Source organism: Phytophthora cinnamomi, assembly GCF_018691715.1.
Source record: "Phytophthora cinnamomi strain GKB4 chromosome Unknown Contig104, whole genome shotgun sequence".
Classification (NCBI taxonomy): domain Eukaryota; phylum Oomycota; class Peronosporomycetes; order Peronosporales; family Peronosporaceae; genus Phytophthora; species Phytophthora cinnamomi.
Genome location: NW_027151037.1, coordinates 1,383,495 through 1,404,037, shown reverse-complemented (window position 1 = coordinate 1,404,037; position 20,543 = coordinate 1,383,495). Strand labels below are relative to the sequence as shown.

General features: G+C 57.5%; 10 protein-coding genes across 10 annotated transcripts; 7 read left to right on the top strand and 3 right to left on the bottom strand.

Moving 5' to 3' along the window:
• Positions 1–3,619: 3,619 nt before the first annotated feature.
• Positions 3,620–4,854, top strand: IUM83_06197 (Glycoprotein-N-acetylgalactosamine 3-beta-galactosyltransferase 1; the record flags this gene model as incomplete). The annotated part of the gene is made up of 2 exons (XM_067930382.1): positions 3,620–4,158; positions 4,233–4,854. 2 exons carry the CDS (start codon positions 3,620–3,622, stop codon positions 4,852–4,854), a joined length of 1,161 nt encoding a protein of 386 aa, XP_067782876.1.
• A 40-nt stretch (positions 4,855–4,894) lies between these two features.
• IUM83_06196 (adenylosuccinate synthetase) lies at positions 4,895–5,887 on the bottom strand (the record flags this gene model as incomplete). The annotated part of the gene is made up of 1 exon (XM_067930381.1): positions 4,895–5,887. The coding sequence occupies one exon, from the start codon at positions 5,885–5,887 to the stop codon at positions 4,895–4,897; it is 993 nt and encodes a 330-aa protein (XP_067782875.1).
• A 723-nt stretch (positions 5,888–6,610) lies between these two features.
• IUM83_06195 (Protein RER1A) lies at positions 6,611–7,140 on the top strand (the record flags this gene model as incomplete). Its single annotated transcript, XM_067930380.1, has 2 exons — positions 6,611–6,841; positions 6,922–7,140. 2 exons carry the CDS (start codon positions 6,611–6,613, stop codon positions 7,138–7,140), a joined length of 450 nt encoding a protein of 149 aa, XP_067782878.1.
• A 48-nt stretch (positions 7,141–7,188) lies between these two features.
• On the top strand, positions 7,189–7,431 carry IUM83_06194 (uncharacterized protein; the record flags this gene model as incomplete). Its single annotated transcript, XM_067930379.1, has 1 exon — positions 7,189–7,431. One exon carries the CDS (start codon positions 7,189–7,191, stop codon positions 7,429–7,431), a length of 243 nt encoding a protein of 80 aa, XP_067782877.1.
• Positions 7,432–8,039: 608 nt separating this feature from the next.
• IUM83_06193 (Nitrate reductase) lies at positions 8,040–8,819 on the top strand (the record flags this gene model as incomplete). Its single annotated transcript, XM_067930378.1, has 1 exon — positions 8,040–8,819. The coding sequence occupies one exon, from the start codon at positions 8,040–8,042 to the stop codon at positions 8,817–8,819; it is 780 nt and encodes a 259-aa protein (XP_067782872.1).
• Positions 8,820–9,157: 338 nt separating this feature from the next.
• IUM83_06192 (ARP2/3 complex 20 kDa subunit) lies at positions 9,158–9,751 on the bottom strand (the record flags this gene model as incomplete). Its single annotated transcript, XM_067930377.1, has 3 exons — positions 9,158–9,283; positions 9,351–9,546; positions 9,615–9,751. 3 exons carry the CDS (start codon positions 9,749–9,751, stop codon positions 9,158–9,160), a joined length of 459 nt encoding a protein of 152 aa, XP_067782871.1.
• Positions 9,752–10,252: 501 nt separating this feature from the next.
• IUM83_06191 (putative oxidoreductase C2F3.05c) lies at positions 10,253–11,118 on the top strand (the record flags this gene model as incomplete). Its single annotated transcript, XM_067930376.1, has 2 exons — positions 10,253–10,687; positions 10,759–11,118. 2 exons carry the CDS (start codon positions 10,253–10,255, stop codon positions 11,116–11,118), a joined length of 795 nt encoding a protein of 264 aa, XP_067782874.1.
• Positions 11,119–15,262: 4,144 nt separating this feature from the next.
• On the top strand, positions 15,263–16,650 carry IUM83_06190 (histone PARylation factor 1; the record flags this gene model as incomplete). The annotated part of the gene is made up of 5 exons (XM_067930375.1): positions 15,263–15,500; positions 15,580–15,686; positions 15,861–16,210; positions 16,293–16,362; positions 16,441–16,650. 5 exons carry the CDS (start codon positions 15,263–15,265, stop codon positions 16,648–16,650), a joined length of 975 nt encoding a protein of 324 aa, XP_067782873.1.
• A 392-nt stretch (positions 16,651–17,042) lies between these two features.
• On the top strand, positions 17,043–18,044 carry IUM83_06189 (spermidine synthase; the record flags this gene model as incomplete). Its single annotated transcript, XM_067930374.1, has 1 exon — positions 17,043–18,044. The coding sequence occupies one exon, from the start codon at positions 17,043–17,045 to the stop codon at positions 18,042–18,044; it is 1,002 nt and encodes a 333-aa protein (XP_067782684.1).
• A 328-nt stretch (positions 18,045–18,372) lies between these two features.
• Positions 18,373–19,371, bottom strand: IUM83_06188 (translation elongation factor Ts; the record flags this gene model as incomplete). Its single annotated transcript, XM_067930373.1, has 1 exon — positions 18,373–19,371. The coding sequence occupies one exon, from the start codon at positions 19,369–19,371 to the stop codon at positions 18,373–18,375; it is 999 nt and encodes a 332-aa protein (XP_067782685.1).
• Between the last annotated feature and the right edge of the window lie 1,172 nt (positions 19,372–20,543).

Genomic DNA, 20,543 nt, shown 5'->3' with positions numbered 1-20,543 from the left:
ATACCTCATGGCGGCTAATGCGGATGTGGTAAGCAAAGACTGCGCAGGATGCTCACCACTGCTCCTTGCCTGTGAGGCAGCCAATGACCCAGACAACGAATCGGTAGCTGTTCAAATAATTGAGAAACTGATATCGCTGGGTGCTACGATGGAGGAGGACAATGACGAGAACAAGTTGAGCGGCACGACCCTATTGCTGGATCGAGTTCAATCCCCTGATCTTCGGCGCGAACTGGAAGTGCTGTATCTGCGTCACGAAGCAAATTGTGCTCGACAAAGCAGCAAAATGCTCAAAAGGAGAACGAAGCCGTGATAAATCGGATGCGAGATTTGGAGGACGAAGTTCGTGCACTTCGCGGTCTGGTGAGCAACCACGACAACTATGGCCACCAGCTCCAACAACTTCAGTTGCAAATGCAAATGATTCTGCATTTCCAGAGCGGCTACGGGATGCAGCCTCCACTATCTTCTATTCAGAGTACGATGGTGACACCATTACTTGCTACATGCCTGGGCGAATCAGCCGGTAAAAGCGACGAAGAACTCGCACTAGATGCTGCTCTCGCCCGTGATCTAGGAAAAAAGTGTCTCCGACAGAACCAAAGCGTGCTTGCGGAGAAATATCTCCTGCGCTCGCTGGATCTGATGCCACTCCCCGGTGTGCATCGACTTCTGGATACTGTTCGACAAAAGCAACGCAGCGGGAAGGAGAACGGAGCTCTAGCTAGCGCTTCATTGACTTCCAATTCACACTCCAACAGCATATCAATCTCGCCGAAAGTGCTAGCTCCAACCAGCACGAAGCAGGCCAAGATTAAATACTTGCGGGCGCAGGTTCAAGCAGCGACTGTAGTACCTCAACCTCGTCTCATGCTGGAAGACGAACTGAACAACCTCGAAACGCTTACAGACGAAGACGAGTTTGCACTCGCTTGTCGTTGGCTGGAATGGCTAGTGGCGCTACCGTGGGGAGACTCTACCTCTGGATTGCAAAACGAAGTCATCTACGACACAAAGAGAAACGAGTTTCGACAGCTTGATGCAATTGATTCGAAGCGAGCTGAAGCCAGGCGAAGTCAGGCCGCGCGCACTATCAACGCACGTTTCGCGAGCGGTATGCTATTCATCTGCATACCCGGGCAGCAGCCGCGACTCAAATTCAGGCGACACTGAAAGGAAAACTCGCTCGCCTACACTATGGATCAACAAGGCAGCAGCTAATGGCGAATCGAGATCGGCGCTTTACTCAGTCAGCGAATCAACAGGATGGATCGGAGGCTGTGACACCCTCGCAAGTCGACTACGCTACGACCGTGGATCCTGCAATTCATCGGAAACTACGGCAGCCATTTCTTGTGAAGGAGCTCGTTACTGGTACCCGATTCTCGACAGAGCAATCAACCGGTGGCAAACACGACGAAAGGGAGGAATGGTCCCGCGTGCTGCAGTTGGTGAAGTGCTCGGACGCGGGATCAACACGTCGATGGAAATCGAAGGCGAGTGAACCGAGGTTGCTCTTTTTGTATGGTCTCGATGGGGTTGAACCTGGACAAACGATGCGAGTGCTCACTCAGTGGCCCGTACGAGGATCAGCAGGATGCTCAGAGACGCTATGATCGGATTGCACGAGAGCAAGAGAGTCGAGATGTGGTCGAGGAGGGTCCCCTCATGAAGCTGGTGCAGCGTATGAAAGTGGGTTTGACTTTTTTGAGGAGTGTTGTAGGGGTCGAGAGGCAGCATCGCATCCGCGTAAGCTCTCATCTTTGATAACGAGAATGCACCACTGATTTTAAATACATGTATAACGATTCTGTCGATTCTGCGCCAATTTCATTTGCCTTGAGGTTTGGCAAACGATTTTGTCCTAGGACTGGCCAAGGTCAACACGGGGCGGACGTACATGTGAAGGACAACGGGGCTCCACCGCGTTACGATACGCCGCTAGCAGCGGCCGTTTTGAATCGCGCATCTGCTCTAGGTTCCCCACTCGTGCGCTTTGGTACGATAAAATATTCGGCCAGAATCCGACCGATCTGCCGATGCAGTGAAAACCCTCGAAACGCTAACTTCACCATATCTACGGGAGTCTGCTGCCCCTTCAGTTCCGCGATCCACCTATTCGCCGCTGCAATAACCGGTTGAGACTGGTCTTGACACAGATATTTCCACAGCTGCTTTCGATGCCTTCCACTCGGTTTAGAAACAACTGGTACACGAAGCACACCACCTTGTTGTCCTTGTTGTTTTCCCACTGTTGGAGTGTTCGCTTCAATTTCTGGACTACTACTGCAGACCCAGCGCGGCTTCACACAAGTGACAAAGCGTTATCGATGCGTTTGACATATTCCAGTCAGAGCGAAACAATATAGTGTCGACATACTCGTCCAATGACTCCTTGGCCACGTGCTCGCACACGAAGAGGTTGTAACTTTCGCGCACTGCGCCATACAGCTTCTGAACATTTGGGTGTCGGGTCAAACCAACGACCCGTTTGGTCGTCGAACGATTCTCCAGCTTTTGGGACAGGCACGAAGAGCTTAATCGCCACTGCGAACCAGAGCGGGTGCACCCGAACACCTGCGGTTCATTCACACAGGCGCTGCCATGCTCAACGAAGCTTCGCAACCTTCAGCCGTCCTTCGGAGGCGGCAAACCGCATAGCAGTCGAACCTCCGGCGTCCTTTGCGTCGATGTCTGCGTCTTCCGGGAGGAACTTGACCACGTTGACATGGTCATGCCAGGTAGCGAGGATCAGTGAGTCCACCCGTTCCGACTGGTTCACCCTCGCTCAACCAGCAACTTGGACATCTCGAGACGACCCTGCTTCGTCTCTGGCGTCGTCGTCGGCCCCATGCTCCAGCAAATTCTTGACGACGTCAAGTGACACCTCCTTGCTAGCGAGATACAGCGGCGTCCAGACGCTCACGTCCGCTACGTTGAGCCTCGCAACGAGCAGCCGCAAGACATCCAGGTGCCCTTCACTCGCGGTGACCTCGCGGTGGTGGACCCTCCTCCATCTCGTGCGTCCACGTCAGCGCCACGCTGGATAAGATGCTTTATGAAGTCGAGATGGTCATTCCAGCTCGACACGATCAGCGGCGCCCACCCGTGCACCTCCGCCTCGTCCAGACACGAGTCCCCGTGCAGCAGCGCCCGCTGCAAACCGCAGCGCCGTCGACCTGCTCTTCTCCTTGGCGGCCACATCGGCCCCACTTCTCAGCAGCAGCTCCACCACGTCGGCGTGTCCGTGCCAAGCCCCAGCATGAGCGGAGTCCACCCTCTTGGTCATCAGCTGCATTCACATCTGCCGCCTCGTGTCGGCGACCACCTCGGCGTCTCTGACAAGCCCCAAACAAGCGCCTACACCTACAACACAATGCACACAGTCGGGAGGAAAAGCGCTTCTGGCTCCGCGGTCAAATGGCACCGTGGTGACTCATGCCAACGCTGTCAAACCTGACTGCACAAAGTCATTTCGACCACTTCGCGATCGCGACAACGATGACGATCCCCTCAGTCTCCACCACAGTACATGTCCTGCACGCGCATGACGGGCGGTTGGTTTCATAGAGCTATTCACGCTTCGAGGGTTTCGGCATCGTGATCGGCGCCACGGAGATTGAGATCCGATGAACAACTCGCGAGACCACCCCGTGTTCAGGCGCTTGTCGCGCCAGCAGCTGGTCGTGCGGCGCCGCAGTCTCGGGCTGCAGCCGCTGGTGCTGGACCCGGCGTTCGCCAGCTCCGCAAGACGCGGTGCAAGCACTGCGGCCGCCGCTTCAACCCGGTGTGGAAGAGCTACCTGTGCCACCTGTGCGGGCGCTGGGTCTGCGAGCCCTGCTCCAGCGTCGTGGAGCGGGAGAAGGAGCTGCTGCGCGTCCGGTTCGTGCGCTGCTGCGTCACGTGCACCAAGATGCTCAACAAGCTGCCGGAGCCCGACGTGCTGCTGCCGTACCTGGCGGTGCCCTACGTCACGGCGAGCTCGCACAGCCAGATCGGCCTGCACCTGGCCGACGCGCTGCGCACCAACAAGGACTTGCGGCCGTCGGTCTTGCAGCTATTGAACTGCCTCGGGCGGCCGCTTGGCACCAACACGCAGATCCTCGCCGACATCCGCGAAGAGGACTGGGCGCAGCCAACGCGCTGGTCCCCACCAACGTCTCGCTCGAGCCTTCGGGTCGAACCAAGAGCGGGAGCCACCGACGGAGAGAGAAGCACCGCAACGGTGACAGCGGGGCCAAGCCCGGGAACCCCGAGTGGGTCCAATTCGTCGTCCAGCAGTGCTTCGAGGTGTCGCTGCCCGAGCTGTCGCTGGAAGAGTGCGTGGTCTCCGAAGCGGACGGCACTCGACGATACCCCATCTTCTACGACGAAGAGACCGACGTGCCTTTCGCCCCGACGTGCTCGAATGAAGCGGCTCGAGACGAGTGCATGACCAGATGCAATCTGCTGGGCCGCGGAATTGCCGAGCAGAAGGAGGTTCAGCTCATTTGCCACCTCGCTGCGAAGGAGTTCGACGCGCCCTGCGCCACTGTCACGGCGCTGCACGCCGACAAGCAGTACGCGCTGGCACCCGTCAACCGGTCGTCCATCTGCGTGAGCACCGAACGGGCCAAGAGCTTCTGCGCGCACGCGATGGTCTCGGACTGCCATTTCTTGTGCGGAACACGATGCTCGATGTGCGGTTTCGGACTTTCGCCTGCGTCCGAGGTGACACTGAAGGCACCGCGAACCGTGTGCTATTCTACTTCGGGTTCCCCATCGTTGCAACGCACTCGGGCACCGTCATTGCGATGCTGTGCGTCATGGACTCGAAGCCCCGGAAGAGCATCACGACGATGCAGTACTCGGTGATGAAAAAGCTGACGGAAATCTTGTCTACGTTCTGGACGGGCTAGTTTTGAATGACCAGTGTATTTGACGAGCTAGACTCCGTTGCAGCTTGCTCTCTGTCCTTCTGCTGCTGCTTTTGTAGTTCCTCCTGGTAAATCATGAACGGTGTACGTGGCTTGGGCACAATCTTCGGGAAGCATGCCCGACCAAAGCACTCTTTGAAGCGCAGACCATTGGCCAAGTGGCTGCGTTTGAGGCGATCGCAATGGACGACATCACAGCACGCGTCGCAGAAGTATTTCGTCCCGCATTCAAGGCAGAGCACGCGTGCATCTCGCTTCGTGCCACGAGCTGCGCACTCGGAGCAGACTTGGGCTTCTGTAGGTGGTTTGACGTCGCGGTTGATGGGAAGCCTCATCGGAAGAACCTTCGCCAGCAGTTCCTGCCGCTTCTCCTTCTGCTCCCTCAGCTCCTTTTCCATTTGAGCGGTCTCCAGTGGGTGGCGCCATGTGCTGTGGTTTGTCTCCGCGTTCCAGTAGTACGCCGAGTATGGCGGCTCGTCCAGGTAGCATCGCTGCCAGCCCTCGCGCAACAGTGCTGCATCTTCTTCTGCAATCGTTGGATCCGGTGCCTCCGTCCCCAGCGCGAACAGCGTCGTAAGAAGCTGGTCGGGATCACCGACATTCAGCAAATTGCAGGCGCTAACCACGAGATCTTCACGCTGGTCAACAAAATGCTGTTGCTGTCGGAGCCACGCCATGCTTGCATCTGCGACCTCGTACCAACTCTCATGGTAGTCCACGAGGTGTGTCGCGCAATACACCAGCACCAGCACACTTGTCCAGATCAGGTTGGATAGATCGTCCTTCGGGGTAGTCACGATTAAAAAGCGCTGGTAGGGCATCGATAGACACTTTGACAGCGCTTTCGACAGCGGCCAGTTCTGGTTTGTCCGGAAGCTTCGGCAAATCACATCCACTGCTTTTTCAGGTGTAACCGGGCCATAATGGGGTGTCCCCGAGTCGCTAGCTTTCTTGGAGGCTCCTCCACGCATGGTATGCACTGCAGTCTTTCCTGACAATAATTGTCTGTCTCCAAGACCTGCGCATTTTGGCATCGAACGGGGAGTTACGCATTGTCTCCACCACGTGTCGGTTTAGTGCCATTGCAGTCCCCATTGACCATGCACGCCCCAGGGCCAGACCACCCGGTATTCACTCGGCTCACTCGGGCGCAATTGGTTGCTCGACGGCGGCACATTGGGCTTCAGACACTCGTCTTCGATGTATCGGACGGCAAAGCATCAAGCAAGCTCCCGTCGACACAAGTAAAGTTCTGTTCGTACTGCCGTCGCATGTTCACCACCGTCTGGAAGGCCTACCTGTGCCATGTTTGTGGCCATTGGGTTTGCGAGCCATGCTCGCGCGTGATGGAACGCGAGCGAGAAGAGCAAGTCATCCGCTACATTCGTTGCTGCGAGAGCTGCTCGCCGCTCTTGAACAAGTGGACACCCAATCTCGACGAAATCGTTGCCTTCACGTTCTGCCCATGGGTGGTCCAGTCGAGTGTGAGTCCGTTGGGGTGAACTTAGCTGACACTCTGCGCTCGCAACCGGAACGCCGCAAAGCAGCTTTGTCGTTGCTCCGCCACCTGGGCAAGGAGGTCGATACCATAGCGGGGTTCTGCTGGAAGACATCAGCGAGAACGAGTGGGCGGCCACGGTCTCGTCATCGAGCGCCCGCCTGACACTGTAGCCGACCAGCGTTCCAACTCGATACTGATCCGAGGCGCGCAGCACTTCGTGCAGCAGTGTCTGGACGTGCGGATCCCTGAGATCCCGCTGGAAAAGTGCCTGCTGGCTGAAGAGGACGGTCGTCGCAGCTACCCGCTCACGTACGAGTCGTCCACGCAGGTTCCGCTGGTGCCGAACCCCCCGCTTGAGACGGAGCGTGTCGAGTGGATCAAGCGCTACAAGCTGCACGAGCCGGAGCTCACGGTGTCCGAGGAGGTGGAGCTGATCTGCGAGCTGGTGGCCAAGGAGATGGAGTCGGACATCGGCGTGGCCACGGCGGTGCTGGCGACCGGCAGTGGTTCATCCCGCCCATGCGCCACGACAGCGGCGCGCTGCTGGTGAACGAGCGCAAGCAGTCCTTCTCGTCGCACGCGCTGCTGTCCGGGCGGAAGCCGCTGCTGGTGCGCAACGCGCAGCTCGACGTGCGCTTCCGCAACTACAAGGTGGCCACGGCCAGAACAGCCTCTCCTTCTTCTTCGGCGTGCCCGTGCTGGCGGGCGACGGCGTCGTCGTAAGCCACGCTCTGCGCGCTCGACAGCAAGCCGCGCCGCAGCGTCACCACCATGCAGGACTCGGTCATGCTGGCGCTGGCCAAGGTGCTGGCCGCGGTCTGGCGCGAGGCGCTCGACGCGCCCGGCAGCGACGACGTCCGCGAGGAGCTCCAGGACGCGCCCTGGACGCTGCGGCTGCGCTCCCCGAGGCAGCGCCAGCGACTGACCCGCAGCGGTCGGGGTGCAGCCGCCGCCCAGCATGTACTTAGGGCCAAGCCGTCCTCCTGCGCTGGACGCCTGCCCGTCTGCGACTAGCGAGGCGAAGCGGCGCGGGCTCCGGCCGAGCGCGCCTCGGCCCAATGGGGCCGCCTCAAGCCACGCGTTCACGACAGCACATCCGCACGAGATTCCGCGGGTCTGGCGAAGCCTTCAGACGCCACTCAGCGGTAGCTGCACATAGCGTCGAGGCCGCCGCTCTGGAGCAAGGCGCCGTGGCCACGCCTAGGCGTCACGAGCTCCACGAGATTCGGCGCATTCCGGGGTTCAGACAATGATGCAAACACGGGCGGGGGACCACGTCACTCGCAGACCACTTGGCGTTTGTATGGCGCGCGGCTATGCGCGCGTGCGACGTTGGTATCTTTGCGAGGACGACTCGTGTGCGGCACACCAATCTCAGCACTGCCGGAACCGCCACGCTCGCTCATTGAGCCTTTGGCCGCGTCACAGCCCCACCCTCTCGGCCAGAATGGACGCCGCAGTGATGAGCGTCGCCCCCGCGGCGGGCGCAAAGGACAGCCTGCTGTCGAAGACGACGAACCGGTGAGCGCGCGGCAGAGACGGCACGCGGCGCCTTCTGCGCGCCATTCCGAGCCGCGCCGGCCAAGCCGCAGCCGCTGGAGCCGCAGGTCTCCGCGCCTCCCATGGGCGCGTGCTACCCCATGTGCATGGGCGCGGGCGAGGACCCGCAGCTGCTGCCGGGCGTGCAGGCCAAGCGGCCCGTGGGCGCCGACGCGTCGTCGTACGAGGCGGCGCTGGCCAGCAAGATGCAGACCTTCGACCTGGAGGAGCTCGGGCTGGCCGCGGCCCCGCAGCTCTCGCACTCGCACTCGCACTCGCAGCCGCCCAAGAGCATCGTCGTGGACTACGAGGACAGCGACGGAGAGCACCCGGAGCCGCGCGGCCAGGCCGCCGCCGCCTGCGCGCCCAGCGCCTGCGGCCCGTTGACAGGCGGCGTGGCGGCCGTTGACTCGAGTAACGGCCGCCTGGCGCGTCGACGCTCGCGCGGCGCCAGCATGGACGGCGCGCTGCGCGGCAAGAGCGTCATCTTCGACCAGGAGGCCAAGGCGACCGAGCCCGCGTCGCCCGCCACGACCGACTCGGACGCGGAGGAGGGCGCGGCCGAGGCGCGCTGCTCCAAGGTGCACAAGCTCTGCATGTGCGAGCTGAAGCTGCACCGCTCGCTCGAGTCGTGCTGGCTCGTGTCCAGCGGCCAGGTGTACGACGTGACGGGCCTCGTGACGGCGCACCCGGGCGGCGTGCGGTCCATCCTGCGCAAGGCCGGCGGCCCGGACTGCGCCAGGGACATGAAGTTCCACACCAAGAACGCGCGCAAGATGATGGAGAAGTGCTTCATCGGCAAGCTGCAGCCGTGCGGCGACGACGTCGACTGCTCCGGCGACGCCACCTGTAGCATTATGTAGGCGGCCGCGCCCGAGACAACCAAGTAGACCTAGATGTATGAGGAGGCAAGCGCGGCCCGGCAAGACCAAGACGCCGGTCGCGCCGCCTTCTGTCCTGTATATTTTATCAGCGGCGGCGGCGGCGAGACATCAGCGATAGCAGGCGCGACGGAGAACCACATTTTTTTATTTACTCCTCGAGGAGGCCTCAAGAGACTCAATCCATCGTTCTCTCCTCTCGCTTCTGTTGCAGCGTTTCCCGCGATGCAAAATCGCAGCAGTGACTACGTAGTAGAAGTACTACGTAGTTATCGTCTAGCGAACGGCAGCAGCAGCTCTGGTCAGCGTGGCCGCCGCGCTCAGGTGAACTGCTTCATGAACTCGGTGGCGACGATGCGGCCGCGCGCGTTGAGCGAGATCTTCATCTCGCTGATCTCCTTGTCGATGTCCTCCATGAAGGTGATGATGAAGTCGATGAGCTTGTGCTTGTACATGTTCTCGAGGTGCTGGTGCACCTACGAGGAAGCTCATGTCGTAGCCCTCCACGGGCACCCGCCGCATGATGATGAACTGCTCGGCGCGCTGCATGAGGAAGCGGTTGAACTTGTGGCTCAGGATGGTCTCGATCTCGTCCGCCTTCTTGATGCAGATGCTCACGCGCGTCGAGTTGATGGACGGCTCGATCAGGCACTTCTCCTGCTCGTTGCGGCAGATCAGCACGGGGTTCAGCAGCAGCTCCTTGCTCATCCTAGCAGCAACGACAGCGTCAGCACTCTACAGCAACCAGTCGCCCTGCGTAGCCCCCTAGCGACGTACTGCAGCTCCACCTCCGGCTTGTTGTGGCGCTCCACCGTCTGCGACGGGAAGTTGCGCAGACACAGCGCCGAGTCCAGCGAGCTGCGGATGGCGCTGAGGTACGGGCGAGCGTGTTGGCCTGCGAGAGCGACAAGCAGCACGAGGGGTGAGAGGCAGAGGCAGGCAGGGGATCAATGCGCAGGAGGACGCGCACCATGGCGGATTCGTTGCTTCGTTCTCGGCTATTGCTTGATCTGACTATGAGGAGCGATGATCGAATTGAGACAAAGCGCGGCGCTTCTCCGGACGCAGCGACGGGAGGCGTAATCTTTCCGTTCGGATGCCTTGGACCCACTATGCTGCGAGTTGTGGGGCACCTGAACCACTTCAAGCTGAAGGCAACTTCACACCGAGTCTGCCGATACGACACTCGCAGGTACTCTGATGCACTTTACTGTTGGCAACCGATTTGTACATCGTCATCTTCAGTGCATCGTCATCTTCAGCGCCCTCGTCAGCATTTCGTCAGTGTCCACCGTAATCCGCCTCATATTACGATGTGGTCTGGCGGCGAGCACTTGACTCTGCCCGTTCATTCTGCAAAACTCCAGCAGCAGCTCAAGCACCTCCAGCAACCACCACTGCAGTAGCCGCAAGAGATGAGTGCCTTCGCCCAGTCCAAACCTCTGCCCAGCGGCCACACAATCCCGAGCCTGGCACTGGGCGTGTTCCAGAGCGGCGCTGGGCCTGAGACTTACAACGCCGTGCTGACGGCGCTCAAGCTCGGCTACCGCCACATCGACACGGCCTCGGGCTACGAGAACGAGAGCGACGTGGGCAGAGCCGTCCGCGACTCGGGCATCCCGCGCCAGGAGGTCTTCGTCACCACCAAGTACTTCGAGGTCTCGTGGGTCCCGTGGTCGACCACGGCCAAGCAGCCGTGGAGCTACCAGCGGGTCGTCGACGCAGTTCGTGAGAGCGACCGCAAGCTTGGCCTCGGGTACATCGACCTCTACTTGCTGCACGCTCCATGCGACAGCGCCACCCGCGCTGAGGCGTGGAGAGCTCTCGAGGACATGCAGGCCGAGGGGCTCGTGCGCGACATTGGCGTCTCAATTTCGGCGAAGAGCAACTGCTCAAGCTGTCCGAGACCTGGCGTGTCAAGCCGGCAGTGAACCAGGTCGAGTTGCACCCGTGGCTCGCTCGCCCCGACACCGTCAAGTTCTGCGTGGACCAAGGGATTGTCATGGAGGCGTACTCTCCGCTGGTGCGGGGTGAAAAAATGGATGATCCTGTCGTCTCGGAGATTGCAAGGGAGTTGACCGTCTCGCCGGCGCAGGTGCTGATCGCGTGGAGCCTGGCAAAGGGCTTTGTTGCGCTGCCGAAGTCGGTCAAGGAAGCGCGCATCAAGGAAAACCTGGAATCCGCGAAGCTGAAGCTGTCGGCGGCCGACATGAAGAAACTGAACAGCCTTGACGCTTACTACGTGACGGCATGGGACCCGATTAAGGAGCACGAGGTCTAAAGCGTTTGTCGCTGGCGTGGTCGAGCCAAGAAGAGAAAGTAGAAGCTCTAGTTTTTGTGTTAGCGCTGGTCTACCCTTTCTAGTCAACTCATACACAAACGTTATGGCAAGTTTGCCGCTTCGCACTTCAAGCTTCGTTCAGCTCACCCACGCCAAAGTTGCTGGCCGCCAACTCCAGCTCCTTAGCCTGCTTCGGGGAGAAGTCAGCAATCGCCGAGTGGGACTTCATCTCCGCGAGAGCAATGGTGCCGTTGCGCGTTCCAAAGGCACCGCTGTCCGCCAGCACGTTCTCTTCGCAGAGGCGGCCCAGAGTGGCGGTGCACTCGTCTTCTGAGGACTGCAGGGGTGCGTAGAGAACCATCGACCATTCCAGGGACGTCCGGGTCGTCTCCGTCGTACAGCGGCTTGGTCGTGTTAAAGAAGTAGTTTCCTTCGGCTAGAACGTAACCATTGGTGCCGATCTCCATCGAGTGGTAGGAGTTGTCCTTGTAGTAGTTGTTGGCAATGTGCGTGACAACACTGATGTCAGAGATACCGCCAACCTTCGGGAGGCGACCTGACAAATAGTGGATGTAGTTGTTGATCATGCTGATCCCCGTGTACTTGCCATAGAAGAGGAAGCTCCAGTAGTGGTGTCCGTCGCACGTCTTGGAGAACTCGGTGTGTCCGTCAAAATCCGAGTTGCTGATGGTCATGCTAGACACACCAGCCTTGTCAACAGCGATGAATTGGCGTCCGACGCGCGAAATCTTGATGTGATCGAGCCAAATGTGCTCCAGGGGCACCGTGCCGTCGCTGAGACCCTGCATGGTGATAGCGTCGCCACCCCACACGAGGTGTGCGTTGATTTCGGTTATGTGAATGTTCTGGACGATGATGTTGTGGCCGTTCAGCGCCAAACCTTTGCCCATGATCACTCCGTTGTTGCCGATGCCACGGATGGTTTTGTTGCCCCTGACGTTCAGGCGGTTGAACGGGGCGTTGTCGTAGGTGACTGTGACGCTGGTGCCATTCGTGCATCCGCCCGTGTTGCTCATGCCGCCGTCCTGGAGGATCACGTCCTGGCTTTTGAAGCCATTGTTGAGCGCAATGCACCTGCGCATGTAGTCCGGGCGACAACCCTCGGCAGTCGTATTGCCCTCCAACCCGCGGAAGTCGAAGGTTTTCGTCAAGATAACCACCCGCGGCGCCGGGTCTCTCAAGTAGGCGACCAGCTCTTTCGTAGTATTCGGATAGACAGGAGCAACGTCGCCACCGCCAGTGGTTCCGGTGGCCATACCAATAGGGGATCCGATCGTGACGGCGTGTGCGGAGGGCGCGACGAAAGCCAAGGCTGCGGCGACAAGGAGCTGGAGTCGACCCATCGTGGACAGATTGACGAAGCCCGCGACGGTGGCTAACTGTAAAGTCGGCTGAGTGCTGCAGACGGAAAATCCGGAAATGAAAACGAAGGTTAGGCTCGTGTGCAGGAGTCATCCACGATGATTCTATGCTCATGGTCATGACTGAATTGTTATCGCCATATGCTATCCGGCAAAAAGGAACTCTAGCCTGCAAGTCCTTGCAGCAAGGTGGTTGTTGCCGACCTCCTTAATGAATTCCCATCCGAAAGCCGCATCTTGAAGCTGCGCCCAAAGCATCTGCAGGTGTAACCGTACTTGTCACCCGCTTCGCAACGTTGTTGGGAATCGCTGCAGCCGAGCGCCACAAACGAGTGCCTCATGCCGCGCGACTTCAGCTTCACCATGCTTACATCCTCGGCGCTTTGCCGCAGTCTGGTTTTGACTCCATGCAATAATGAGTCAGTTCCTCCTCCGACAGATCACTACACGCATGCTTAACGGAGTAAAATGACGACAGCTTCAATCATCCTTCGTGCTGTGTCCTCCCTCGACAGGGCAACACAAAACCCAATGTGTGCCTTCTCTTGTATGCTTTTGGTACGTGTAGCCTCACTCATGCGGCCATCGTCGCCGTCAGGCGAGTAATACATGTAGCAGCATGATGCGTCTCTATTGGTGTTTTAGTCGAGATACTATTGTGAAAAGCACTCAGAATGTCTAATCGGATAGTAAATCGGCTGATTTAGTGCCTTATTTAGAGACGGTAACCCTTATTTATTTCGACCCATCCCATATTTAGAATTGGATACCCCTAATTATAATCGGTCTTATGCAGCATCGCGTCAAAGCTATTTTAGAGTCGGAATCGATTTGGTCTCTAAATAGGCTGATATGTCAGCTCCAACCTCGGCATTCCGAGGAAGTCCGCACAAATAAATCCACCGAGCAAGCGGCTACACAAACACTAGCCAAGATAAGATATGCATGGCACACCATACGCGTAGTGCAGCACCACAGCTCTCCATCGAAATTCTGCGGCATACATCGTGCCTCCGCTGTCTCTCTCCCTCACCACTCTGTTCTGACAAGATGGCTTTAGAGCCCAGTTCCTATCTCCTATTTAAGCCGACTTACTCAGATTAGTACCCACATTAACATCCTATTCAGTACAAATTACCACGTATCGTTTTTGCTCACAGCCCTGATTTACAGAGCTATACGGAGTGACAAAATCACCGGTTTTCACAATAACATCATTTCGTCTCTATTGGTGTTTTAGTCGAAATACTAACGTGCACAACAAATAATTCCTAGCATTTAGTGGAAATCCTAGAATTTGTACCAGTAAAATAAAACTCCCAACTAAATACCCAGTTTGGTACTCAAGTTGCAGTAAATGTAAAGGTCCGGCTGTGAATTGACGTTCCTGAACAAAGCCGTGCTTCATCCGGAACAGCTCTAGATTTTAATTTGCGGACCGGATAGCATGCAGTAATAGGTAGATTCTTGCTGCAGTACTGCTCTCATCTTTTATTTAATAACAGGAAATAGGTGGTTTAATTGCTGCTTCCACATGTCCTACTGCCCTAATCGGATCTAGTACAGTAATACGAGATAATACAGACTGCGTTGCAATACTAAATGGGAAGTTCACCTTCACTTTTTACTAAATGTAGTCAGAGCACTGCTTGAAACTGACACTGTATTACTAGATAAGACTGACCATGTTGCGTGTCACATGCATATGGGTCTGCACAAGGAACTATGTCAATAATACGGACATGTTGGCTCGCGCGGACCGTACGATGCACCAAAATTGTCCGGGTTATTCGTCAGACAATTTTATTCTACACCCAAAATCGTTGCACCTTCGACACATAAGTCGCACGTTTTGATCGAGAAATATTGGCAATCCATGAATTTTGAGAGATTGACCTCAAGTAGTGTATGCTGTAAAGTTTCGTGCTACCAAAAGCAGTCAAGGTTTAGTTCAATCCACTCGTTTTGCTTGATCATGGCATGCATCCTCTTATTTTCATTTTATTTCCGCGGATGATGCCGTTCGCGCTCAGGGTGCACTCTTTAGCGAGTTTCTCTATCCTCCGTACCAGCATCTACGGCGGTATAATATTTTTTTCCGTTTTGGTGGAGTATAGTCTCCATTTACAGAGCTACAGCTATAATTTACCTGACACTGCCAGATTGGAACTCATGTTGCGCAGCTTTGCTACGCTGGCCATCGGTTCTCCCAAATTCATCAAGTAAAACATCCACAGCCTCAACGATAAAAGTGTCGCTTCCTGTGACCGCCGAATTTGAGCGTCGTACCACGTGTTCTCTGTTGGAGTAATGGACCTCGCAAAGGAATTCGGACGGAGGAGGACAGTATGTTTGCGACATGTAGGAATGTAGGAGTAAGAGCGTATAGAAGTCAAATCTGATGTCGGGAGCTTTATAAAAGCAGAACTCCATCTGGATGTTGCTCGAGAAGAGAAAAATCCGACGGATGTCAGTTGAGTAGACCAATAAATCATTTGTAACAGGTATTTTATTTCAAGAGAATGGGTCAATATAGCTGGATAATATGTGAAACAAATAGGCTATTCAAGATAACAGGCATTAAACACGGACCGCTCATGTACACCACAGATCATATTCAACAGGATATGTGACAAACCAATATTGGCGCCTCGCCTATGGACTCTGGATAAAATCCAGAAAATCCAGAGAATTGACAAAGCTTTTTGAAGCCATCTGCCAATTTGTGCTTTGGTCCCGTGTGGACCATAACCAGTCTCGTAATGCGCCGCTCGAGTCCCAGGCTGCGCGGCCGCGAGGAGGTGGAGGCCACCGATGGCGACGCCCCCACCGCGGCCAAGCGCCACAAGCCCGACCCGAGTGCAGCGCTACCCGCAGTGCAGGTGGCGACAACGGAGCAGTGGGGCGCGTTCCTGCTGGCCAAGTACTTCTTGAACGTCCCCGGAGAGTTCTACACCGTCTTCGCGTTGGCGACGGAGCTGCGACCCGACAGTCCGTGCGGTGCGTGGCATCAGTGCAGGGGCGTACTGAGTGGCAGTGCAAGTTGAAGCGTGATGGGTGCTTTGGCTTTATGGTGCAGAGGCGTTCGTGGACACACTGGAGATCCGGCTGTGCGGCCCATTCGACCTGCTGGCGGCGGCCGCCAAGAAGGAGAGGTTGCGGTGGACAAGCCCCTGCACCTGCACGGTCGCTTCTTCTGCGACCCCCCAGAGGTGGCGGCTGTCATGGCCGACACGTCCAGTGACGTGACGCGTCACTGGGGATACTTCAGGTAACGCTGCGCAATCGTAGCGTGCCTGCTGCTGGTGGTAAATTGACCACCGACTCGCTGACTGCACAACATATTGTTGCGTGCCACAGGGATTCCCCGACCAAGTTCCAGAGTACGTCGTTTGCGCGGAGAGCAGCCGTGAGTGCAAGTTCGACATTGTCGGGGGAAGTTTGTTCCAGGTCCTGGAGAGCGCGTTGGAGAAGCGTCGGTCGACTCTCGGGGCTGAGAAAGCTACCGCGCTACTTCAGACGATCACAGCTCGTCGCGGCGAGAAGGCTCGTTCTAGGGGACAATCAGAGTCGGCGCTTCGAGCGAAGAGGGCGAAGGAGAGCGTGGCGACATCACTGCACCAGCTTGGCATCGTGGTCCCCGTGGACTCGAAGACAAAGACGGGCTACCGCGAGCTTCCCACCACAGGGCGCGATCTTGCCGACCTGCTGTACCAAGTGGAAAAGGACGTGGACAAAAGTCGTCGTCGCGCAGAGGCTCAGCGAGTTGGTAACTCGGGCGACGATTGCTAGCGACGAGTGCGACTTCGGAACCGGTCTGTTACTTGGACTGGACGTGTTCACCGCTGGTTCGTGTCTAGAGGTGCGTCGTTAATGGTGGTGTATCGTGGATATTGTGTTGTAAAATCTCACTCTCATGTGCGTTTGTATATCCTTACAGAAGGAGGCCCTGCAGCTTCTTCGCGTTGCCTACATGCTGTTACGCCGCGCCAACTTCTACAAAATTGCATCTGGCCACTGCAAGCACCGCGATCGCGACGACGCCGGTATGAGCATCCAGTCTATCGCCACCTCCGACTGCGACACATCGGATAAGCAGCCCAAAGTAACTACGGTGGAGCTACCCCCGTCTCTTTTTGGCTCCAAGTGAAAGCTACACAGGGCTTGCCACTGACATGTAAACCGTGCAGCAGGTGTCATTTGATAATCCATCACTAATATTCCACCGAAGCAAATACAGTATACTGTCTCCCGTCTACTCTCTAGTTGTCTTCCTGTCAATAGGAAAACAAGAAGAGGTCTTACCTCTTAGCACCTCTCTTCAACAAGTACCTCACATGTACAAGTGCGGTCATTTCAGCACGTAATGGCCACTATTAACTTGACTAAAGTATCGGTTGGATTGCTCATCATGCGCATATGATAGTCTCATTCGCCTCTCGGACCCCTAATCCCGCAGTGGTTGGCTGCCGATGCGTGTCAACTCGAGCTCAAGTCATTCCTGGCCATTCTAGCATTCGCACCTCGATAGTAGCAAGAAGCATGGCCGAGCCGCAGCAGCAGAAGAAGGAGGCGATCGCCACCGAGCAGGCCGAGCTGGCCCCGATGGAGAAGTCGTTCTGGTACAAGGAGGCGCTGACCGAGGACCTGTACCTGTCGGCCGCGCTCAAGACCGTGACGTTCGAGGCCAAGTCCAAGTTCCAGACCATGCAGATCATCGAGACGCACTCGTTCGGCAAGACGCTCGTGCTGGACGGCAAGACGCAGTCGGCCAAGAACGACGAGGCCATCTACCACGAGACGCTCGTGCACCCGGCCCTGCTGGCACACCCCAACCCCAAGACCGTCTACATCGGCGGCGGCGGCGAGTTCGCCACGGCGCGCGAGGTGCTCAAGCACAAGTCGGTCGAGAAGGTCGTGATGGTGGACATCGACGAGCTCGTGTGCAACATGTGCCGCAAGGAGATGCCCGAGTGGAACGACGGCGCCTTCGAGGACCCGCGCCTCGAGGTGCACTACACGGACGCGCACGCCTTCCTCAAGCAGTACGACGGCACGTTCGACGTCATCATCATGGACATCGCCGACCCCATCGAGGCCGGCCCGGGCTACGTGCTGTACACCGAGGAGTTCTACAAGTACGCGCTCACCAAGCTCAACAAGGGCGGCTTCATGGTCACCCAGTCGGGCCCCGGTGCCGTGTACAACTGGGACGAGTGCTTCTCGTCCATCCACTGCACGCTCAAGACCAACTTCAACACGGTCGCGGCCTACACGGTGGACATCCCGTCCTTCGGCTGCATCTGGGCCTTCAACATGGCCACCAACGTCGAGGACGGCGACGGCGTGGCCGCCGTGACCGCTATTCGCGAGCGCAGCATCGCCGTCACCGACGAGCTCATCAAGTCGCGCATCAGCAAGCCGCTCAAGTTCCTCGACGGTGTCAGCCACATGGGCCTCTTTGGCCTGCCCAAGATCGTGCGCGAGGCCCTCGAGAACGAGACGCGCGTCATCACGGTGGACAACCCCGTCTTCATGTACTAAAGCCTCCGTGCTGACTCTGTAAATGCCATTCTACACACAAACTCTCATCCGTCTCCAGCCTGTGTGCAAACGACATCCTAGAGCTGCATATTTCAACGAAGCCTAATACATGTACCAACATGCAAATGTCCATGTATCACTTCGCGTTGGGCTTGAACGTCCACGACAAACACGAGCAGGTAAGGTTGAAGGAAGTGCAGTTCACTGCTTTTGTTTCTACTACCTGTCCGCCGTCACTGCGTTATGCAGTTCTCGGCTTGGCTGCTCTACTGCTGACGAACTGAGGTCCGAAGCTCGCCGACTCGTCTAAATCATGCAGGCACTCCAGTTAGGCCTCCTCCTCCTTGCCCTCGCCGACCTCGAAGCGCTCGTAGGCGGCCACAGTCACGTCCACGCCCAGCTTCTTGGCCTGCTCGGCCACGAAGGCGCCGACCTTGGGGTTGCCCTCCTCAATGAAGTGGTCCTGCTCCAGCAGCGTGAACTCGCCGAAGAACTTGTTGAGGCGGCCCTCCGTCATCTTGGCCACGATGTGCGCGGGCTTGCCCGAGTCCTTGACCTGGTCGGCCAGGAACGCGCGCTCCTTCTCGACCAGCGCCTCGGGCACGGTCTCGCGCGACAGGAAGCGCGGCTTGGCGGCCACGATGTGCATGGCCAGACGGTGGCCGAGCTCCCTGACGCCGGCCACCTGCTCGGCCGAGGCCGACTTGGACGGGAACTGCAGCGCCACGAGCGCGCCGGCGCGGCCCAGGCCGGGGGCGGCCACGTTGTGCAGGTAGCTGCAGATGGTGCCCTCCTCGAGCTGGAACTGCACGGCGCGGTTGGCCACGACGTTCTCGCCCACGACGCCCACCAGCTCGGGCACCTTGTCGGCCACGGCGGCGCCCTCCACCTGGACGAGGGCCAGCTTGTCCGTGGGCAGCTGCGTGACCAGCTCGGCGGCGGCCGCGGGCTGGGCCAGCGCGCCGGCCACGCTGCTGACGAGCGCCTGGAACTTGTCGTTCATGGCCACGAAGTCCGTCTCGCTGTTGACCTCCACCATGGCCGCGGCCAGGCCGCCGTCGGCCACCTGCACGCCCACGAGGCCCTCGGCCGTGTGGCGGCCGGCCTTCTTGCTGGCCGACGCGATGCCCTTCTTGCGCAGCCACTCGAAGGCGGCCGGGAAGTCGCCGCCCGTGGCCACCAGCGCGGCGCGCACGTCCTTGAGCGGCGCCTGCGACTCGGCGCGCAGCTTCTTCACGGCCTCGATGTCCGGCTTGTACGTGCTCAGGCGGCGGGCCAGGCGCAGCGGCGCGGGGCGCGCGCAGCGGGTCAGAGACGCGAAGACCATGGCGGCGGGTGGCGCGGAGAGGCCTTGCCTTTCAATTGTGGGCCGCACAACGAGTTTAGGCGTCCTAAACTAGGTCTGTACATATTTTGCCACCAATTTAAATTTAGGAATCTAAAACGATTTTAGAAAATTCAAGAATCGATACCTCGTCGAATCGAATTGTCCGAAATTAGCACCGAAACTAGCGTAAGGGCAAATGGCTCGGTTTCGGAATTTGATAGTAGTCAAGACCCGATCAGTCGTCCGAAATTAGAAATTAGCAAATGGCTTGGTTTCGAACTCGAAACCTAATTCCTGAAAATCAGAAATCCGAAATTAGGCCGGAAACAACCCATCCTGCAAGAACGCATACCCAGTCTGCCAAACAGGCGGACACAAGATCGCGCCATAGATCTTTCTGGATCCGGAAGAAACTGTTTTGTATACTTTCGCCCATATACAAGTTTGTGCGTAGTGAATTTCGTTTCTGGGTAGCCATGCACTTGCAAACTTCGACTGCTCACCGCCGCGCGAGCAGCCTCCGCAGGCGAGGCAACAGCGGCAAGCGGGGGAGGAGCACAGGCCCGGCGAGGTAGCGTCCGCAGCGGTGCGACGCTTGCAGCATCGTCGAGCACGCCCATGTCCACGAACGAGCCAACAGTGACGTGTCAGCGGCAACTCGAGCTGGAATTGTCGCTTGCAAGCGCTTCCATCGTGCCGCTTTGTGTCTGCACCAGTAACTCGGAATCGAGTGGAAGCTCGCACCGCCCGGGTAGTGCACACACATGATCAGGCGGACCAAGCTATCCTCACGCCTCGTTCATGTTAGCCTGGACAAGCCGCGCAACGACATTGCATGAAGCATGACATTTCAAAGAAGAGCACTCTTCCTAAAAAAAACATAATTTAACAAAGAGAGAGGCTCTCGTTAAGATTTTTTCTTTTACGTAAGTTCTCTTACGTAATTTTTTTTGTTTAACAAAGAGCCTCTATTTAGCGAGGATTCGAACGGTAAGCCGCGCCTGTGGTACAGACGCTGAAGCCCGTACTCTAATCGCAAACTCGTGTTTTGCGACGCTATCGGTTGGTTTGGTACCATTGTGAGTGAAACACAAAGTACGCGCATGTGGACTTCAACCAAGCTTCAATGCACACAACAAACACACACTCTAGTATGGTGCCTACAGATCGTA